General features: G+C 58.1%; 1 protein-coding gene across 1 annotated transcript; it reads left to right on the forward strand.

The window, feature by feature from the left end:
* Positions 1-967: 967 nt before the first annotated feature.
* Positions 968-17,284, forward strand: PPP1R9B (protein phosphatase 1 regulatory subunit 9B). The gene is made up of 10 exons (XM_020914144.2): positions 968-2,851; positions 6,654-6,786; positions 8,044-8,164; positions 10,016-10,120; positions 11,143-11,278; positions 11,856-12,008; positions 12,119-12,172; positions 14,867-15,096; positions 15,425-15,521; positions 15,679-17,284. Exons 1-10 carry the CDS (start codon positions 1,481-1,483, stop codon positions 15,730-15,732), a joined length of 2,454 nt encoding a protein of 817 aa, XP_020769803.1. The 5' UTR covers positions 968-1,480; the 3' UTR covers positions 15,733-17,284.
* Positions 17,285-18,100: the final 816 nt, after the last annotated feature.

The following is an 18,100-nucleotide window of genomic DNA, read 5'->3' on the forward strand; positions in this document are numbered from 1 at the left end:
GAGTGCCCTAGTAAGGCCCTGAAGACAGGGATTCCACCCTTCATTTCCAGCGTGGGCACAGTGCAGGCAGTTGACAGCCTACCCTCTTCAGAATTCCAGAGGGCAAAAGCCAGCTTCAGGACCATTCCTTTCTTCCCCTTTCTCCCCCACTATGAGACCAGCAACATTGGGTCAAAGCTTCACACCTTAAAAAGTACAAAGGTTCCCTATTGTTACAATGCAGATTCCAAGGCCAGCCTCTGAGATTCTGCTTCACAAAGTCTGGGGGAGGATCCAGAAATCTGAATTTTAAAAAAGTTCAAACTAGGCAGCTCCAAGAATCTTGAAGAAAATGATCCTTTGTCCCTCCCCCATTAGTTCCCCCTCCACACCCAGAGTAGAGGAGGGCCACGACGAAACCAGAGTGCCTTCCCCCAATATTTAGTGGAGGGCTTCCCTGGTGGCTCAGACTGAAAAGAATCTGCCTGCAATGCAGGAGCCCGGGGTTCAGTCCCTGGGTCAGGAAGATTCCCTGGAGGAGGAAATGGCAAACCACTCCAGTATCCTTGCCTGGAGAATTCCATGGACAGAGAGGAGCCTAGTGGGCTACAGTCCATGGGGTCGCAAAGAGTCGGACACGACTGAGCGACTAACACACTTATTTAATATTTAATGGGGGGTGAGGTTATATATGTTGCGAAAAGCTACAGTCAGAGGTCGGCTTGGAAGGGTTGAAGAAGACTGGCCAACCTCTGGGGTCAGTGGTCGGCTATGGCGGGTGCCGGTAGGGGAGGAGTATACATTGGGGTGGAGGGGAAGGGGAGGGCTCACAGGCTCGGGTCCCGGAAATCCGATCCCTTTAGGACCCAGAGATGCCAGTCCCCCAGCGGCGGCGGCGAGAAGGGCAGCCGCTTGGTCTCCGGCAGCCGCCGCTCGGGCAGAGCCAGAGAAAGACCGAGGCTCGGGGCGCGGGGGGGAGGGAGGGAGGGAGGGTGGCGCGGCGGCGGCGGCGGCGGAGCGGCCCGGGCCGGCCGAGCAGCTATGGGCGCCCGGGTGCCGGGCCCCTGGAGAGCCAAGGCCCCCGGCCGGGGTGGGGGGTGCCGGGGCTACCAGCCCCGCTGACACCGCCTCGGACGATGTGAGCGGGCGCCACCGCTGCTGCAGGGCGAGCGGTCCCACCGGCTCCGAGCGCCCCTTTTCTAATTTGGGTGGGGGCGACCATACCAGGCCGCTCGGGCTTTGGTAGAAGGGCGGGCTGTCTTTGGCAGCTTGATTGGGGGCGGCGATCCACACAGGGCGCTCGGAGATTTTTTTTTTCTTTTTTTTCTTTTTTTAAAGCGAGGTTAACTGTTTTGGGCAGCTTAGTTTTGGGGGGAGGCTTTAAAAAGGCCTTTCGGGGTTCCTTTTCTCTGGGGGAGGGGGCGGTGGTCCCGACTTGGCCCGCCGCCTGTTGGAAGGGGGGAGCGGGAAGCGTTGGGATGCGAACCCGGCTCCCCCCACTATGATGAAGACGGAGCCACGGGGGCCTGGGGGTCCCCTCCGGAGCGCCTCCCCGCACCGCAGCGCCTACGAGGCGGGCATCCAGGCTCTGAAACCGCCCGACGCGCCCGGGCCCGACGAGGCACCCAAGGCAGCCCACCACAAGAAATATGGCTCCAACGTCCATCGCATCAAAAGTATGTTCCTGCAGATGGGCACGACGGCAGGCGCGCCGGGCGATGCGGGCGGCGGCGCGGGCCCCACCGAGGCCCTGCGGGCGCCCGAGCGCGGCGTGCGATTGTCGCTGCCGCGGGCCAGCAGCCTGAACGAGAACGTGGACCATAGCGCCCTGTTGAAGCTGGGCACCAGCGTATCGGAGCGCGTGAGCCGCTTCGACTCCAAGCCCGCGCCCTCCGCGCAGCCCGCGCCGCCGCCGCACCCGCCGTCCCGGCTGCAGGAGACGCGGAAGCTGTTCGAACGGAGCGTCCCCGCGGCCGCGGGCGGCGACAAGGAGGCCGCGGCGCGGCGGCTGCTGAGGCAGGAGCGCGCCGGCCTGCAGGACCGGAAGCTGGACGTCGTGGTGCGCTTCAACGGCAGCACCGAGGCGCTGGACAAGCTGGACGCCGACGCCGTGTCCCCGACGGTCAGCCAGCTAAGCGCCGTCTTTGAGAAGGCCGACTCGAGGACCGGCCTCCACCGCGGGCCCGGGCTGCCCAGGGCCGCGGCCGCCGGGATTCCCCAAGTCAATTCGAAGCTGGTCAGTAAGCGGTCCCGGGTGTTTCAGCCGCCCCCGCCGCCGCCTGCCCCGTCGGGGGATGCCCCAGCCGAGAAGGAGCGCGGCCCCGGAGGGCAACAGCCCCCGCAGCACCGAGTGGCCCCCGCCCGGCCGCCCCCCAAGCCCCGGGAGGTGCGCAAGATTAAACCGGTGGAGGTGGAGGAGAGCGGGGAGTCGGAGGCCGAGGCAGCGCCCACAGAGGTGATCCAGGCGGAGGTGACAGTCCACGCGGCCCTGGAGAATGGCAGCGCCTTGGCAACCACCGCTAGCCCGGCGCCTGAGGAGCAGAAGGCTCAGGCGGCTCCGGAGGAGGAGGCGGCGACCGTGGCGGTGCCTGAAAAGGGGGTGGGCAATGGCCGGGCCCCGGACGTGGCCCCCGAGGACGTAGACGAGTCCAAAAAGGAGGACTTCTCGGAGGCGGACTTGGTGGACGTGAGCGCCTACAGTGGACTGGGGGAGGACTCTGGGGGCAGTGCCCTGGAGGAGGACGACGAAGAAGAGGAGGAGGGGGAGCCCCCCTACGAGCCCGAGTCGGGGTGCGTGGAGATCCCAGGGCTCTCGGAAGAAGAGGACCCGGCCCCGAGCCGAAAGATCCATTTCAGCACAGCGCCCATCCAAGTAAGTGAACCCCCCTCGCCGCCCCCTCGCCGCCCCTGCCACGTGCACGCAGTCGCCCCCGCCTCGCCAGCCAGCCGGGTTTGGCAGGCTGAGTCAGCCCTGTCACCCAGCCCCCTTCCCAGAAGTTATCTCCCCGAGGGGGGCGTGGGGGACTTCCAGCTGTTTGTCAGAGGGGGAGGATATTTAGGCCTGAGATGAGGTGGCCTGCCCTGACCTGCCCTCGGGTTCCTCTGCCTGCTGCCCCACCCTGCCCTGCGCTGGTCCTGGGACACCTGCTTTCCCTTCCTTTCCCAGACATTCTCCCTCCCGAGACTGCCGGAGGCGTGGGCTTAAGTGGTGGGAAGGTGTGTGTGTGTGTGTTTATGTGTACCTGTGACCTCCGAAGAGCACCCCCACTTTGGTCCTTGCTCTACTCTGGGTTGGAGGGGCATGAGGAGATTAGAAATACCCCTGCTTTCCTCCTGCACCAGAGCTGCATACGGGGGTGGAGGAGCCAGAAACTTCCCAAAACGAAGGTGCAGCCCTTCCTTCAAACCGGTTGTAGCCTTCACCCCAACTTTGCAGAAGTGAAAGAGGGAAGCAGGTCTCTGAGGTTGAGCTAAGCTGGGGCCATGTGACTGGGGGCCCTGGGCCAGCTCCCGAGGTGGGGGTACAAGGTTACACAGGCAGGCACTTTCTGTGGTTTTTGAGGAGGCTAGGCCTTCAGCAGGATATGGAGGAGAAGGAGGTGGGGCTGGGAAACTCCTAGGTGCCTGGCAGCAGCCTCCTGCTTTTGCTCTTGGCTTTGGCAGGCACCAAGCGCTCTTGCCTCATTCTCTGGGTACCCTGCAAGGACAGGAGATCTTGCCTTTTGGGGGGCACACACACGATTGGTGATTGGTTTGTGGGTTGTGCCAGTGTCCTCAGATCCTCAGGAGAATGCTGGGAGAGATCCCTGGGAGAATTAAGAACCCCAGCCCCCAGTTTCCTGAGGCTTCCCTAGTGGCTCAGAGGGTGAAGAATCCGCCTGCAGTGTACTACCCTCTTTTCTTGGCTGGCACATTCAGCTTAACGATTTTTCTCACCACCCCAAGCTCAGCTGTGTCCAACTCCCAAGTCCGCTTCATGGGAGTGTCCAGGCCAAGGAAAGTTCAGCCTTTGCCTCTCCCCAGTCAGACCCCCCTCTGTTTGATTGAAATTTCCATAACTACTCCTAGACGCTGAAGCTGCCCATTTCCTCCCACCTGCCCCAGCATCTTAACCTCTGTTCCTCTTCCACCTCCCACCCCAGGGGGCCTGGGAAGTGCAACTCCCCACTCAGGCCAGCCCCTTCCCCCAGGCTTTGACCTCACAAGCCTTTTGTCTCTCCTCTCCTTTTCTGAAGTGCTGGGATCCTGGAGGCAGAGAACTGAAGAATATGGGGTGTTTCTTGGGACACTGAGGATGCAAGTGGGGACCACTGAGGGGGTCAGGACACCCCATGGCCCTGCCACAGCAGTTCTCTGAGCTGCCTGATCCCCTCAGAGGTGGAGTTTGGTCTTTTAGTCCTGAGCCTCTGGCTGTCTATATTTGACACCTTACCCTGATTTTTGGGTAAAAAATAGCACATGATTTGGAGCAGTGCTCCCTGACTCCCTGGTGACAGTTGCTCGCCTGTGGTGTGTGGTGCTGCCTTTGTGTGTGACTTTTGACCTTGCTCGGGATGTCTTCCTCCCCACCCAGTTCTTCCCTCTCTCTGCCCCCACCCCTGCACTGATACTAAGTCTGGGGTCTTGTGCCCCTCGGATGACCCAATTATTGGCCATAATATAGAGGCTTCTGCTGAGGACAGAAACCTCAATTCTGCATGGTTATTTGGAGAGGGGGACTGGATCCAGGGCCCTCGAATAGGCTGGACACATGGAGGCGGGCAGTGTGAATGGTGGTCTGAGGCCTCTGACCTTCCGGCCTGGGTTTCCTGCAGGGGGCAGGATTTAATAATCTGAGAAAAGAGGGAACGACAAAGCCCAGGACAGGCTGTAAGGGTGTTTTGGAGGTCACAGTGTGTATGTGTGTGTGTTTGTGTGTAATTGCATGTGCTTAATTGTGGTGGGGAGGAGTTTGGTTGACCCAGGCTACCACATAGACTGAGGGATGAAGAGACCCTCTCTGCTGGGATAGAGGGTGAGGGTCAAGGGACTTGGATGCAGAAGTGGGTCAAAGCCAGTTTGCCAGATCTAGGGGCATGCCAGCCCCATCCCGGGGCTGGGGACCTATGTGCAATGGGGACAAAGTCCCAGTGACTCACCCATCAGTCTCATCCCACCCTGCTATGGGCTAGCTCCCATGACCTTGGGCAGTGGGCCTAGCATCTTGCACTGTATGTAAACTAGGTGGCCCATTTCTCCCAGGAGCTTGGGGCTGCTGGCCAGATGTCAAGAGGGCAGTCTGACTGCCGCACCATCAAGGAAGAACTCTAAGGGTTTGCACTCTTTCTCTGATGCTGTAAAGTTGCGGGCAGTGAGTTAAGTGACCATGTAGGCCCCTCCCAGCTAGGAGCCCCCTTGTGGGAGCCGTGGTGCTTGGGGGATGACCCTAAACCAAGGCTGGGACACCAGAGCTGCTGGCCTGGGTGCCCATAGCGCCTGTTTCTGGAGGAGAAGGACCCTGGCAGGGGCCTCGGGGGAGACAGTGTCCCACTCCAGCTGCTTAGGCCTCAGGCCCAGCCATCTGATAGAGCTGCTGCTACCCTTCATCGCCCCCGCTTGGCTCCAAGTGGTGCCAACCTGTCGCTGCAGGCAGTGAAACAGGAACACGTCATGGTGCCCCAAATGGTGCTCGTTAACCTCCCACCAGGAGCACCCCGCCTGGACCCAGACTTACGCACTCCTGCTGACCCCTTGTCCTACCTTCTGTGTTCTTTGGAGGAGGGTCAGGCTGGGGATTCCCCTTTCCCCGGAGCCATTAGAGGGGTACAAAGGACAATAAGGCCGGGTTCACTGTGGACAGTGTCGGAGGCTGCCACTTCCCTGCTCTCCTTGCTTTCTGCAGGTATTGGGTCCAGGACCTCTGTCCAGGCCTCCTAGCACCCTGGGGATAAGGGGGGTACCTCAGAGAGCTGCGGTTCAGAAGGGAGATTGAAGTCTGGCCGTATGGGCAAGGCCATGGGGGCCCCTCAGGAGGAGGGCCTGCCCATTCTCCATGGGGGTGCCAGTGGTCCTTCTGCCTCTCTCCTCCACACTGGAGGCTTCAAGTCCAGGCTAGCTGGGTCCCGGGTGCCCCGCTTCCTCTTTCTACCCTTCTCTCTCCTCCCCCCCCCCCCAGTGTCTCACACCCGCTCCCCCCCTCCCCATCTGGCATCCTCCAGCATCTCTTCCACTCCTTGTCCCTCCTCCTCTTCCCCTCTTCTACTCAGCGTGTTCCTTCCTCTCTCCTGCCGTCTGTGTCCACCCTCGTCTTTGTCTGGGATGGGGGCTGTCTGTTGGTCTCTCTCTGGCCTGGGAACCTGGGTTCGTGAGTGTGACAATTTCTCCAGCATTGACCTTCCTTTCCTCCTCTAACTGGCCATGCTTATGTGGTCAGGGCTACAGGAGAGTCACGGTGTGGATATGGCAAGGCTGGGTCCCTTTCTGTCTTGCCCCCTAACTCGGAACTAGAAGGGCCCCACTCTGAGCTGGGATCAGCGCGGGCTGGGGAAGGCCTCACCTCAACCTCTCTGGGGGTGGGAGAGGCCTCTGGCAGGAGGGAAGCGCAGTGGCTGGTGCAGCCTGCCCTTTCAGCCTCCTCTCACTGGGTTAGCCCTTGCCCTCCTATTGGCGCCTCTGACAAGCAGCCTTTCCCACAGGTGTTCAGCACCTATTCCAACGAGGACTACGATCGTCGCAACGAGGACGTGGATCCCATGGCAGCCTCTGCTGAGTACGAGCTGGAGAAGCGGGTGGAGAGGTTGGAGCTGTTCCCTGTGGAGCTGGAGAAGGGTGAGCCGGGCCACCTGGGCCTCCGCCTTGTGCCAACTTCCGCCCTGGGTGGACCCTCAGGGCTTCCACTGAGATGTTCTGCTTCCTCTAACTGGGCCTCAGTCAGCACCCCACAGCCACACAGACTCAGCCCAGTCCAGACCCCCACTACCACCCTGCCCCGCTGGAGCACTGTGGGCTGGGCTCTGGGCTCTGTGGGCCGAGCCACAATGGGACAGTGATGGAGGGGGAGACGGCAGGCATGGCTGGAACGGTCACACCTAACTGTGTCCTTTGCACAGTGAGGGTGCCAGGAAAGGAAGGAGGGGCCACTATAAAAGCATTTAACAGGAGACCTGACTAGACCTGGGGGGATCCCCAAGGAAAGGGCGCTTGAGTTGAACTCTAAAGAGGAGATGAGGGGAGTCTGCGGAAAAGAGGAGTGAGACCTGGTAGATTCGGAGGGTGGGGAGAAGGCTGTGCATACAAGACCTCATTGACCACTTTTCTAAGATGGACTGGGAGCCTTGCAAGGTGTGAGGAAGGTTTTCTAGAGAGGCTGTACCAAGCTGTGCTGTGGGGCAAAGGGTTGTACATGGTTGGAGAGGGGCCCCTGTAGTGTGGACATGGTGATGGCGTGTGGGAAGGGGGTGGACTTGAGGGATTCTTGGAAGGTGGGATTGACAGGATTCAGGGGTTACTTGGCTTCCACAGATGCTGCAGGGGGAGGGAGGAATCCAGGTGACTCCCAGGCCCTGTGAAGCCGGCGGGGGGCGGAGGCTAGAAAAGCCTATTTGTGGGGGAAGATCTCCTTCAGATGTCAGAGGCCTGTGAGACAGATGGGGGCAGCTGCGGAGAGAGGAGTGGGTCTTGCGGGAAAGAAAAGCAGGAGGTCTTGAGTCACTGAGGCTGTGAGCAGGGATGAGACTGCTTAGGGAGGGGGAAGATCAGCCCCCTTGTGGCTCCCCCGCCGGTCCACGTGGCCACCACACCTCATCTGCATACAGATAGTGCCCCCTCAGCACGCCCTGCTGCCCGCCAGTTCTTTGGATGGGGCAGAGGGCAGACAGTGACCCAAGAGCATCCTAGTTGGCTTGGCAAAGAGGGAGTGACAGAACCAGATGTGGGACATCCCCTCAGCATGGAGGCTGCTTCTTGAGGTGAGGCTGTGCCCCACTGTGAGGGCTGGGGATGGGTCTCTCTCACTGTGTCCCCTGAAAATCCTCACCCCTTCCCCCCCAACGCCCTGCTGGCTTCTCATCACCCTCTGCTTCACAGACTCCGAGGGCCTGGGCATCAGCATCATTGGCATGGGAGCCGGGGCGGACATGGGCCTTGAGAAGCTGGGCATCTTCGTCAAGACCGTGACTGAGGGCGGTGCGGCCCACCGGGACGGCAGGTACCACCTCCCCTTCCTTTATCAGCCATCACCTGGGGGGTGGGTCACTGAGTGGGGCACAGGCCACTACCCGTGTGGGGCTCAGACGTTCGTGGAGACCACTGTGCCTGTTGGTCCGCTCCCCCAGGGAGCAGTGAAGAACAGACAGGGCCCTTGGCTTCATGGCACTTGCATGCTGTGTAGGTGTTGTGTTTCGGGCCATGGTGAGGAGAGCGTGGGTGTGGAGGCTCTGTGCCTAGTAGAGTACACATGCGCTGTCTTTTTCATTTAGGAAATATTGAGCCTGTGACACTGTTGAAGGGTTGGTGCCAGGCCCTGGGAGTCCGTGATGAGGGCCTTGCCCTTAACAAGCATGTAGTGTAGTAAGGCAGATGGACATTCGAGAGGACACGCAGAAAATGGTGAAATGGACAAAAGCACAGGGTGGCACTAAAGCCTAAGTCAGGAGGGCTTGACCTCTTTGGGTTTCAGGGAGGTCTTCCTGGAGGAAGTGACATTGGAGTTGAGACCTAAAGCATGAACGGGAGTGGGGTGTGCAAAGTGTCCCAGGCAGGGCAACAAAAGCAGGCAGGTATGGCTGGAGCTAGAGACCACAAGGGATTCAGGTGTCTTCTGAGGTTAGACAGCCCGTGGAGGTGGGCCGGGGAGGAGGCTGGCCTTGCCTTTGTGCTTACGTTTGGCCCCTGAGGCTGGAGGGTGTGAGTTCTGTGGGTCAGAGGGCTCAGGAAAGATCCCCTGGGGTTCTGGGCAGCCCAGTGAGTCTTCTGGAACCTTCCTGCTGTGTGTGAATTGCAGAGGAAGTGGGAATGGCTGTAGGGCACCCCCTGGGTTGTAAGTTAAAGGTTGATATCAGAGTTCCTTGGGGTACCTCTAAGCCCAGATCCCTCCAAATGACAGAGGTGACTGGGTGTTCTGTGAGGACTGGGGTCATGCTGCTAGAGGTGAAGTTGCCTCATTCAGGAAGCTCCTGTCTGCTGCCGCCCAGGTGACATGATGGGCAGGGGTGGGGGTGGGCAGAGAAAAGAAAGGTGACCACCCCTGCTCTTTTACTTACCCCCTTATTTGAACTTCCCAGAACCTCTCCCATGGTTGCCTGTTGGCCAGTTGGGGAGTGTGTGTGCATGTGAGAGTGTCCCGGTGGGAGGTGAGGGTGAACTGTTTACTGTAAACCATTTCCTCCATTTCTGTGTGGGAGCCCTGCGAGGAGGCCTGGCACTCTGGAGGGAGGTGGGAGTGGAGGATGGAGGTGGCCGAGTGTCCATCCCTTGCTTTCATCCCCCTTGCAGTCAGGCTGGGCCACTCCCATCTCTCCTTGTGTGGGGAACAGGGCTTCCAGCGCCATAGCTGGAGCGTATTGGGGGCGGTGCACGTGTGCTGGGGGGACTAACCCTGTGGGACTGTAGTGAACACAGATCTCAGGCATTTGGAAGAAATCTGTGGGCTCAGGTCTGTGCAGAATGGGTGTGTAAGAGGGCTGGCTGCACATCACTTGTGTGCTGGAGGCCCTAGCTGGTGTACATGGCCATGATGAACTCTGTGGATGTCACACTGGTCTGTCGAGTGATGGAGGAAGGGACTAGTGTGTGATTGTCTTGGGAAGTGTGCTGGCCACCTTTCCTGGTTCTGGATGCCCGTGTCTGTTGTACATGCTTGGGTCTCACGGCCCATGGGCCTGGCTGATACCAGATCCTCCGGCCTCACGCGTCTTATTTAGGTAGACAAAGTACTAGGTTCCTGTGGGGACTGAGCCTTGAGTTTCTGATGGGAAGGGGGCCATGTCAACCCCAGCTCCGCAGTTCCCTTTGGGATCCCCTAACCAACGTCACTCACCTCCCCCTCGCCCGTCCCCAGGATCCAGGTGAACGATCTCCTGGTGGAGGTGGATGGAACGAGTCTGGTGGGAGTGACCCAGAGCTTTGCAGCCTCCGTGCTCCGGAATACCAAGGGCCGCGTGCGGTGAGGCCCAGGAGGGTGGGGGCAGTGGGGAGTGGGAGCAGACAGGAGGCTCAGCCCTTATCTGGCCACTTTGCCCACCTGCCCACACCCAGTTAAGATCCTCTGTGGCCCAACTTACAGAGACGTTTCCACAGTGGAAAGGAATTGCTGTGTGCTTATCCCTTGTCCTGTCTCCCTTCTCATCAACAGCCCCTGACCACTACTGGCCACCAGCACTCAGGCTTCAGGCCTGTTGTCTACCATGCCTCCAAACTGGCCTCTTGGTCGTCTTTCCCCGTCTGTCCTGACTCATTCATTGAAGATCCCAAGAGGCGCAGGGAGGATGCCATCCAGATTGGGGTTTATCCCTCCCTCCCCTCTAGCCTGGTATAGTCTGTGAGGACTCTCCTCCTTGGGTCTGCCAACTGAGGAGGTTGGGTTAGAGGCTCCCTATGTTCATCTCTGGCATAACATTCAGGGACCACTCCCTGCCCCCTCTAAAAGGGGTACTGCCCCCAGGAAAGGGTGGTAGAGAGAAACAGGATGTGGGTGGCCACGGAGAGGAGGGGCTGGTGCCTGGAAGTTCCACGATTTCCTTTCCATCCTAATCTCCAGTCGCCATCATCCCGCCCCTTCCTGAAGCTCAAGGACTAGAAGAGCATATAAGACACCCCTCCACAGCTCAGGGTCAGCTTTGCCAGTCCCCTGCCTCATTGTCTCCCACGTGGTGAGGGAAGAGCTTCTATACTGGCACCTCCTGAATTCATGTCCCCTGCAGCCTCGCCCGAAGTTTGGCTGACATCTCCCCATCCCCCGAACTGGCCAGGAGGGCTAATGAGTCTCTGCTACTCCTGGGAAAGAAACCCAATAAGGGCCCCCTGTTCCCCCATTCATTATTAACACTCTGCAGTCTCTGGACTCAGCCCTCTCATTTCACCTCCCCTGGGAGGACCTGGGTATTGAGAGGGGAGTACCAACGGTGAGGATGGTGGCATTTCCAGTTAAGGACAGAGAAAAAGGAGACAATGCTGGTGCCCCTGCAGGTTTATGATTGGCCGGGAGCGGCCCGGTGAACAGAGTGAGGTGGCCCAGCTAATACAGCAGACCCTGGAGCAGGAGCGATGGCAGCGGGAGATGATGGAGCAGAGATACGCCCAGTATGGCGAGGATGATGAGGAGGTAGGGACTCCACTTGACTGGGAGCGCCATCGTCCCCTGGTGGCCTGATGGAGCATTACCGCTGTCCTCTGCCTCTGCCACTTTCCCAGGCCTTGTAAAGAACCCCAGAGCGCCACTCCTATCCTGGGGGAGCCCCTAATCTGAGAGGAAATGCAGATCCTTCCCTTAAAGAATCTCTATCTGATGGAGGAGTCACACCTTATGTCTTCAGAAAGCCTTCCTACAAAGAAAACATAGTTCCCTCTAAGAGCCCGCACTCTAAGGGGAACTAGTCTGAGAAAGGAGACAGCTCTAGACCTCAGGGGACCTGCTGCATGAGGAGGGGAAAGCAAAGGCTGTTTCTTCAGGGGTCTTAGTCTTTTAGGGGATAACTCCTGTCTTCAGGAGACTCTCCTGAAGTCACAAACCATGCCCCTGACGTGGGCCCCTGACTGAATAGGATGATGTGGTCATGAACCACACCCCTGGGTCACTCCCAGTCTGCCATGGACCAACCACTGCTGATCTCAGCCCTAATCATCAGGGCTGAGGGAGGCTGGCGCAGGCAGGAAACACAGCCTCCTGTCTCCCTTCACAGACGGGAGAGTATGCCACCGACGAGGATGAGGAGCTGAGCCCCACGTTCCCAGGGGGCGAGATGGCCATCGAGGTGTTCGAGCTGGCAGAGAATGAGGATGCCCTGTCCCCTGTGGACATGGAGCCCGAGAAGCTGGTGCACAAGTTCAAGGAGGTGCGCAGAGGGGTCCCGGGGCTGGTGGAGGGCAAGGGCAGGCTAGTATTTAGTGCTGCAGCCCTGCCTGCCCCAGCCAGGGCTGAGTGTCTGTGCCCTCGCCCCCACAGCTCCAGATTAAGCATGCTGTGACTGAGGCAGAGATCCAGCAGCTGAAGAGAAAGGTAAGAGTGGCAGGAAGTGGGGGAGGCTGAGGCTATGGGGGGGACAGTCTTCCACCCTCACAGCTGTACATGCTGACCCTTGTCCACCACCCACAGGCACATGGGAAACAAGCTGCTCTGAAGTAAGGGAGGGTAGTATTAAGAGCTCAAGCTCTAGACCATCTCTCCACCACTCACTTGCTGCTCTGGGCCTCATTCTCCATAAAATGATTTGATAATAGTGCCAGGACCTTAGGACCATTGTGAGGATAAAATAGAATAATACATGTAAGGTCTTTAGTACAGTGTCTGACACATAATAGTTGCTTAATAAAAAGTTGAGCTATTAGCTGTCAGCCCTCTAATAGCTGAACGTGGATGTCTTCACTTTCACATAGTCCCACACGTGTCTTCTACATACAAGCCTAGCATTTAGCCTAGTCTAAATGCAAACTACCCAGAGATCCAAACACCAGCCCAGATCCCAGGTACGTGGTACCCACAGACCCACCCACCCAGACACCTAGTGACACCCACTCTGCTTAGACATAACATGAGGACAATGGACTCATGCTTCACAAGCAAGACGTTTGTGTCCATCTGCTTGTGTGTCTGTCTGCTGTGAGATACAGGGCGTTTCATGGAACACGCGCATTCTCACAGAGATGCCATGTAGACACCCGCACAAGCACACTGGGTGCCAATACCCTTACAGGCATAGAGATACAGTCTTCTGATACACAGTCTGTACCGGGCCCCTACTGGGCCTGGATATTAGGAGCTTCCAGTGTGGCAGGGAGAGGCAGAGGCACACAGGGGTTTTGCAGACATTGTGCACCCAGGTACACGCAGGTGCATTCCCATATGTGGGCTTAGACCAACATGCCTGAAGACAGGAGAGTGTGAAGCTGAGCCCCAGAGGGAAGACAGGGTTTAGGTGACTGAGGCAGAGGAAAGGCATTCCTGGCAGGGAGACAAACATGAGCTGGGAGGCTGACTTTGGAAAGAGACCTGCAGGCTATGGCAGCCATTCCCAGGGGGAAGTGGGAGGTAGAACAGGATTGCCAGGATGGGCTGTAGCAGTATCCTGACTCCCCACTGAGGACTCCGGCCTGGATCCTGTGGCCATATGAGACCACGAGGAAGCTCACTACCCCCAAAGTGGGAGGCATGAGGGTGAGCAGGACTTGGAGACTGGTGAACCAGTTAGAGGCCCAAGTGATGCCTTGGCAGGTATGGGCAGGGCTACCCAGGGCACAGGCAGAGGGTATGAGGCAACGGATTTAAGTTGCATTTCCCAGGTTGAGGTGACAGTTCATGTTCTTAAAGTAGGTGCAGAGCATGAAGGGGAGGAACAAGTCAAAGGTCTTTCACTTTATAAATACCTTTGGGCTTCTCTGGTGGCTCAGATGGTAAAAGAATCTGCCTGCAGTGTGGGAGACCTGGGTTCAATCCCTGGGTTAGGAAGATCCCCTGGGGAAGGGACTGGCTACCCACTCTAGTATTCTTGCCTGGAAAATTCCATGGACAGAGTAGCCTGGCAGGCTACAGTCCATGGGGTCGCAAAGAGTCAGACATGACTAAGCAGCTTTCACTTTCTTTCTAGGTGTGTGGCACCATCCAATTCATGTGATGGGCAAAAGCAGACTTGATCCTTGCCCTGTGTGGCTTAAGAGTCTGCCCACCAACATTTGTACATAGAAGCTGACACAGGCTTTATAGGAGAGGACAGGGTCGCTGAACTCCTAGAGCTGGTGGAACCTGATGAAGCTGGGATGGGGGGTGGTGGCTGTGCTGTCAGAGAGAATCACAGGAGACTTCTGGGGAAGCAGTATACTGAGTTCAGCTGAAGGCTGAGCTAGTGGGAAATGATGAGGCAGTGGGAGGGTAGATGGGAGCATTCCGGGCACAGGGAACAGCAAGAAGGCCCTGCCCCAAGAGGGAATGTAGCAGGTCCAAGGATGTGCAGGAAGGCCTGTGTGGCTGGGACACAGGGGGCAAGGGATGTTTGCAGCTAGCAAGGTTGGAGGGGCAGTCAGGGGCTTGAAGCTCAGCATTGGGGTGGCAGTGCTGATGGCACCTTTGGACAGAGGTGGGCTAGTTGGAAAAGGAGGAATAAGTTTGCGTGGGTGGGGCCAAGTTTGGGGCAGAGTGCCTCTGAGGAGCCGGAAGTAAAGTTGGGCTGGAGATCTGGGGCTCAGTGCACAGAGGTGGTGAAGAAAGTGAGTACAGAGGGAACAGAGGCCCTATGACTGGGCTGTGGAGCCAGGAGGTCTGCACTGGGGTGGCAGGGGCACTGGGAGAGCAGCAGGACTATTTAGGAAGCCACAGGAGCCAGGGCTACATAGAGGGAACGGAGGGCAATGGTGCCCTCTTCTCACCCATCTACCATCGTAACGGTAGCCTTTGTGAGCTTGGCAAGGCAGGAATCAGTCCCACTTTACAGATGGGGGAGGACAGCTTAAGACAAACATGGCCTTACCCCAAGTCACGGAGACAGTCAGTGATGAATCCGGGCGGCCTGCCTTCTAGGAGTGTAGCACATGTCAGGGCTCCTGGCTGGGACAGATGAGGTCCTACCTCCTCCCTCTCCAGGTTTCGGTTCTCAGACTCAGCCAAGGAGAGTCAGTGGTTGGGGGGCAGTGGGCTCCATATCAGCAGGAATCATCCAGAGACTGTCATCCCCACCAACCCAGGGCTCTTCCTTCCTCTCAGCTGCAGAGCCTGGAGCAGGAGAAGGGGCGGTGGCGGGTGGAGAAGGCCCAGCTGGAGCAGAGCGTGGAGGAGAACAAGGAGCGCATGGAAAAGCTGGAGGGTTACTGGGGTGAGGCCCAGAGCCTGTGCCAGGCTGTGGACGAGCACCTGCGGGAGACCCAGGCCCAGTACCAGGCCTTGGAGCGCAAATACAGCAAGGCCAAGCGCCTCATCAAAGACTACCAGCAGAAGTACGTGTGGAGCTGGGGGCCCTGGGCCTCAGGAGGATGGGAGGCCTGTGGTGGCCTTCCCTCCCCACCCCAGCCAAGTAGGGGGGCCAGGAGCACAGAAGTTGGAGGGTCCTGTTGGGGAGGTGCCTGGGTTCGTAATGACTGGGTGCCAGAGCCAACAAACCCGGCCCCAGAGGCTTTGGGAAGACTGGGGATTTCCAGACCTGAGAACAAGGAGTGGGCAAGAGCTGCCCAGGTAGAGCCAAGGACAGGGCTGAAGACCCTGAGACTCTGAACGGAAGCCAGACCACACACCCTTACCCACTGTTTGTCTCCCACTGATCCCCAGGGAGATTGAGTTTCTGAAAAAGGAAACAGCACAGCGCCGGGTTCTGGAGGAGTCAGAGCTGGCGAGGAAGGAGGAGATGGACAAGCTCCTGGACAAGGTAGGCCCTGGATGCCCCAGGGGCAGGAGGGAGCAGCAGGTCAGTCACCCTGTGGATCCTGGCTGGGAGCTCAGGGTCATGTCCCCAGCAGGGGGGCAGGCGGGGCAGGGCCCAAGTCCAGTGCCCAGTCCTGACGCCTTCTCCCCCTCTTTTTCAGATCTCAGAACTGGAAGGAAACCTGCAAACACTGAGGAATTCCAATTCTACTTAACAGGAATCATTCCTTAACCGGACAATAATTAATCCCCTCCCATTGTCCTCCCTCCCCTGTCCTCAATACTTGACCCCGCCCCCTATCAGCCTGGGGACAGGTGCCCCGACTCTCCCACGCCTCCACCCCACCTCACCCAGCTTCAGGGACCAGAGGGCCCACATCATATAGGCCCCTTAAGGTGGCCCAGGCAGACAGGTGGCTGGAAGGATGGCCTCCTTGCCCATGGGACTGAGGCACAGAGGCCGTGGAATGCCAAAGGCTGGCCTGGGTGGTGGATGGACACAAGGACCTGCAGACCAAACTGCCAGACTTTACAACCTCCAGCCTTTGTCTTTGGACTGGAACGGGGCTGGGGGCTCTCCCAGCATCTCACCACCTGGAGGCTGCCTCCTGCTCCTAGGTGGTCCCTGGGCCTCTTGACTTGAGATTCTACCGTCTTGGCCCTTCCCCCCTCCCCTATCATTGTGCTGTTCTGTTGCATTCTTATCCTCCTGCTGGGAAGGGTTGTCTCCACACCTTCTCCCATCCTTGTCCACCTTCCCAGGAGGGATAGAGTCCACTCAGAGCCTGGAGGCTGGGCCTGACCCTGCACTGATTTCTCATGTATCCTTCATGAAAAGGGGAGAGTCCAGGACATGTGGTGTCCAGCTCCCCCTTCTCCTGGGGCAGCAGCCCTCAATTTCTCCTTGTGCCTCCCCTCCCCCAGGTGCCAAATAGCCATAACCTCCTCCTGGAACCATTCTGCGGCCTCTTTGGGGTCCAGGTGTCCTGGCCAAGCCTGGCAGTGCAAGGGAGGAGAAGAGGTCAGTTTAGAGGGCTGGATTTAGGCAAGGGGAACATTTCTTACTGGAGAACCAAGTCCCGTCCTGCCCTATGCAGGGCCACACCTGGAAGCCTTGTACTAACATCATAGAGATTCAGCCTCACCCCACCCACACCCACAGTTTTCCAGTGTTTTGACTGGAGGGCAAAATTTTACTACTTTTCTTCTTTTTGGAGACCAGGGCTGCGCTGCTGGCAGCCTGCTTTCTAAGTGAAATCGACTCTGTTTCCCCACTTTAACCCCAAATCGGGGCTTGGACCAAGGGAGGTGAGACCCCTACCCCAGGTCCCCTCCCCTTTCAGAAACCATCTCATTTTTGCCTCTTATGCCCCTGCCTCAGCCTGGGTTTTTGTTCTTTTTTAAAAAAAACAACCCCTGTACCATCCGTTTTGGCTTCTCCTCGTCCCCTGTAAATAGGCCATGCCATCGATCAGTATTTCTCAGCAATCTCTTCCTGCCCCCAGATGTGCGCCTACCCCCTGAAAGAGCTGGCTGTCTCAGTGCCTGGGCCCGTGCAATTCACCTCCTCGGCCTCAGCAGACGGAGGGGGCGGGGCCAGGGGCGGGGCTGTTGGGGAGGCTTCCGGTTTCTCCGGCCGAGGGCCACCCTAGCCCCGCCTTTTGCAGGACTGCGTCTCTGTATATAATATATATATGTATGTATTGTTCCCGGTTTTGTACGGCTCATGCCCTCTGTCAGGTCACCCCCATAAAAGCAGTCCCCAGAGCTTTGCCGCCTGGTTTCTTGATTCGCGGGAGGGGGTGAGGGATGCCGGTGCTACTTCTGATCCTGAGGAGCTTTATGCTGAGAACCCTTGTTCTTGCAAAGTCCGTTTGCCACCCCCGCTCCCATCCCTTCTGGGCAGGGCTAGGGTTTCCAGAGCGTTCCTTAGGCTCATCACTTTCAGCTCTTTTTTACAAGGCCTCCAGTGGAATTCAGAAGATGGGTTAGATACGGTAATGGAGATACCCAGCCCCTACTCTCCCACTAGGCACCTTGTAGAAGGTACAGGAAGGATTAATGGTGGAGGTGGTAGCTGGGGATGGGAAATGATACGTCAGAGCAGTTTTGTGCCCAGGGTCCTAAAGATCCCCCTGGGGGTGGCCAGAGAGAACTTAACTAGTCCTAGCCCTCTGTCCTGCCAGCAGCTCTGGTTGCTAACTCACCAGTTCTAATTAATACCAGTGGGTCTGGGAGTCCAGATGCCAGGGTTCCAAAGACAAGTCCCAAAGAGAGATGAGAGCAGGGGGACCACCCCCAACACCAGCCTTTCCTTGCTTTGGGAGGCTGTGTGCTGCATGTGAAAAAACTGAACCACAAGGCACTTGTGTTCAGTGGCCTGGCCCCCAAAAGGATTCTCACAGACCTCTCTGCCCTAAAGAATGGAAATCCAAAAATTAGGACCCTTCAGGATCACCTTGGTGGGTCCCTGATAAACCTGAGATGAGGGACCTCAACCAGAACTCCCAGTTGTAGTCAGTTCCTGTGTTGGCCACTCACTTCTGGATGGCTCTGTCACACAAGTCTCCATGTCAAGCCAAA

Source organism: Odocoileus virginianus, chromosome 17, assembly GCF_023699985.2.
Source record: "Odocoileus virginianus isolate 20LAN1187 ecotype Illinois chromosome 17, Ovbor_1.2, whole genome shotgun sequence".
Classification (NCBI taxonomy): Eukaryota; Metazoa; Chordata; class Mammalia; order Artiodactyla; family Cervidae; genus Odocoileus; species Odocoileus virginianus.

What these genes read in the sequence shown, in the direction of transcription:
- PPP1R9B (XM_020914144.2), top strand. Translation starts at nt 1,481, where the DNA reads ATGATGAAGACGGAGCCACGGGGGCCTGGGGGTCCCCTCCGGAGCGCC. An exon ending in TGGTGCACAAGTTCAAGGAG is followed by an intron (nt 12,009 to 12,118) that starts GTGCGCAGAGGG and finishes TCGCCCCCACAG; the next exon opens with CTCCAGATTAAGCATGCTGT. An exon ending in ATCAAAGACTACCAGCAGAA is followed by an intron (nt 15,097 to 15,424) that starts GTACGTGTGGAG and finishes ACTGATCCCCAG; the next exon opens with GGAGATTGAGTTTCTGAAAA.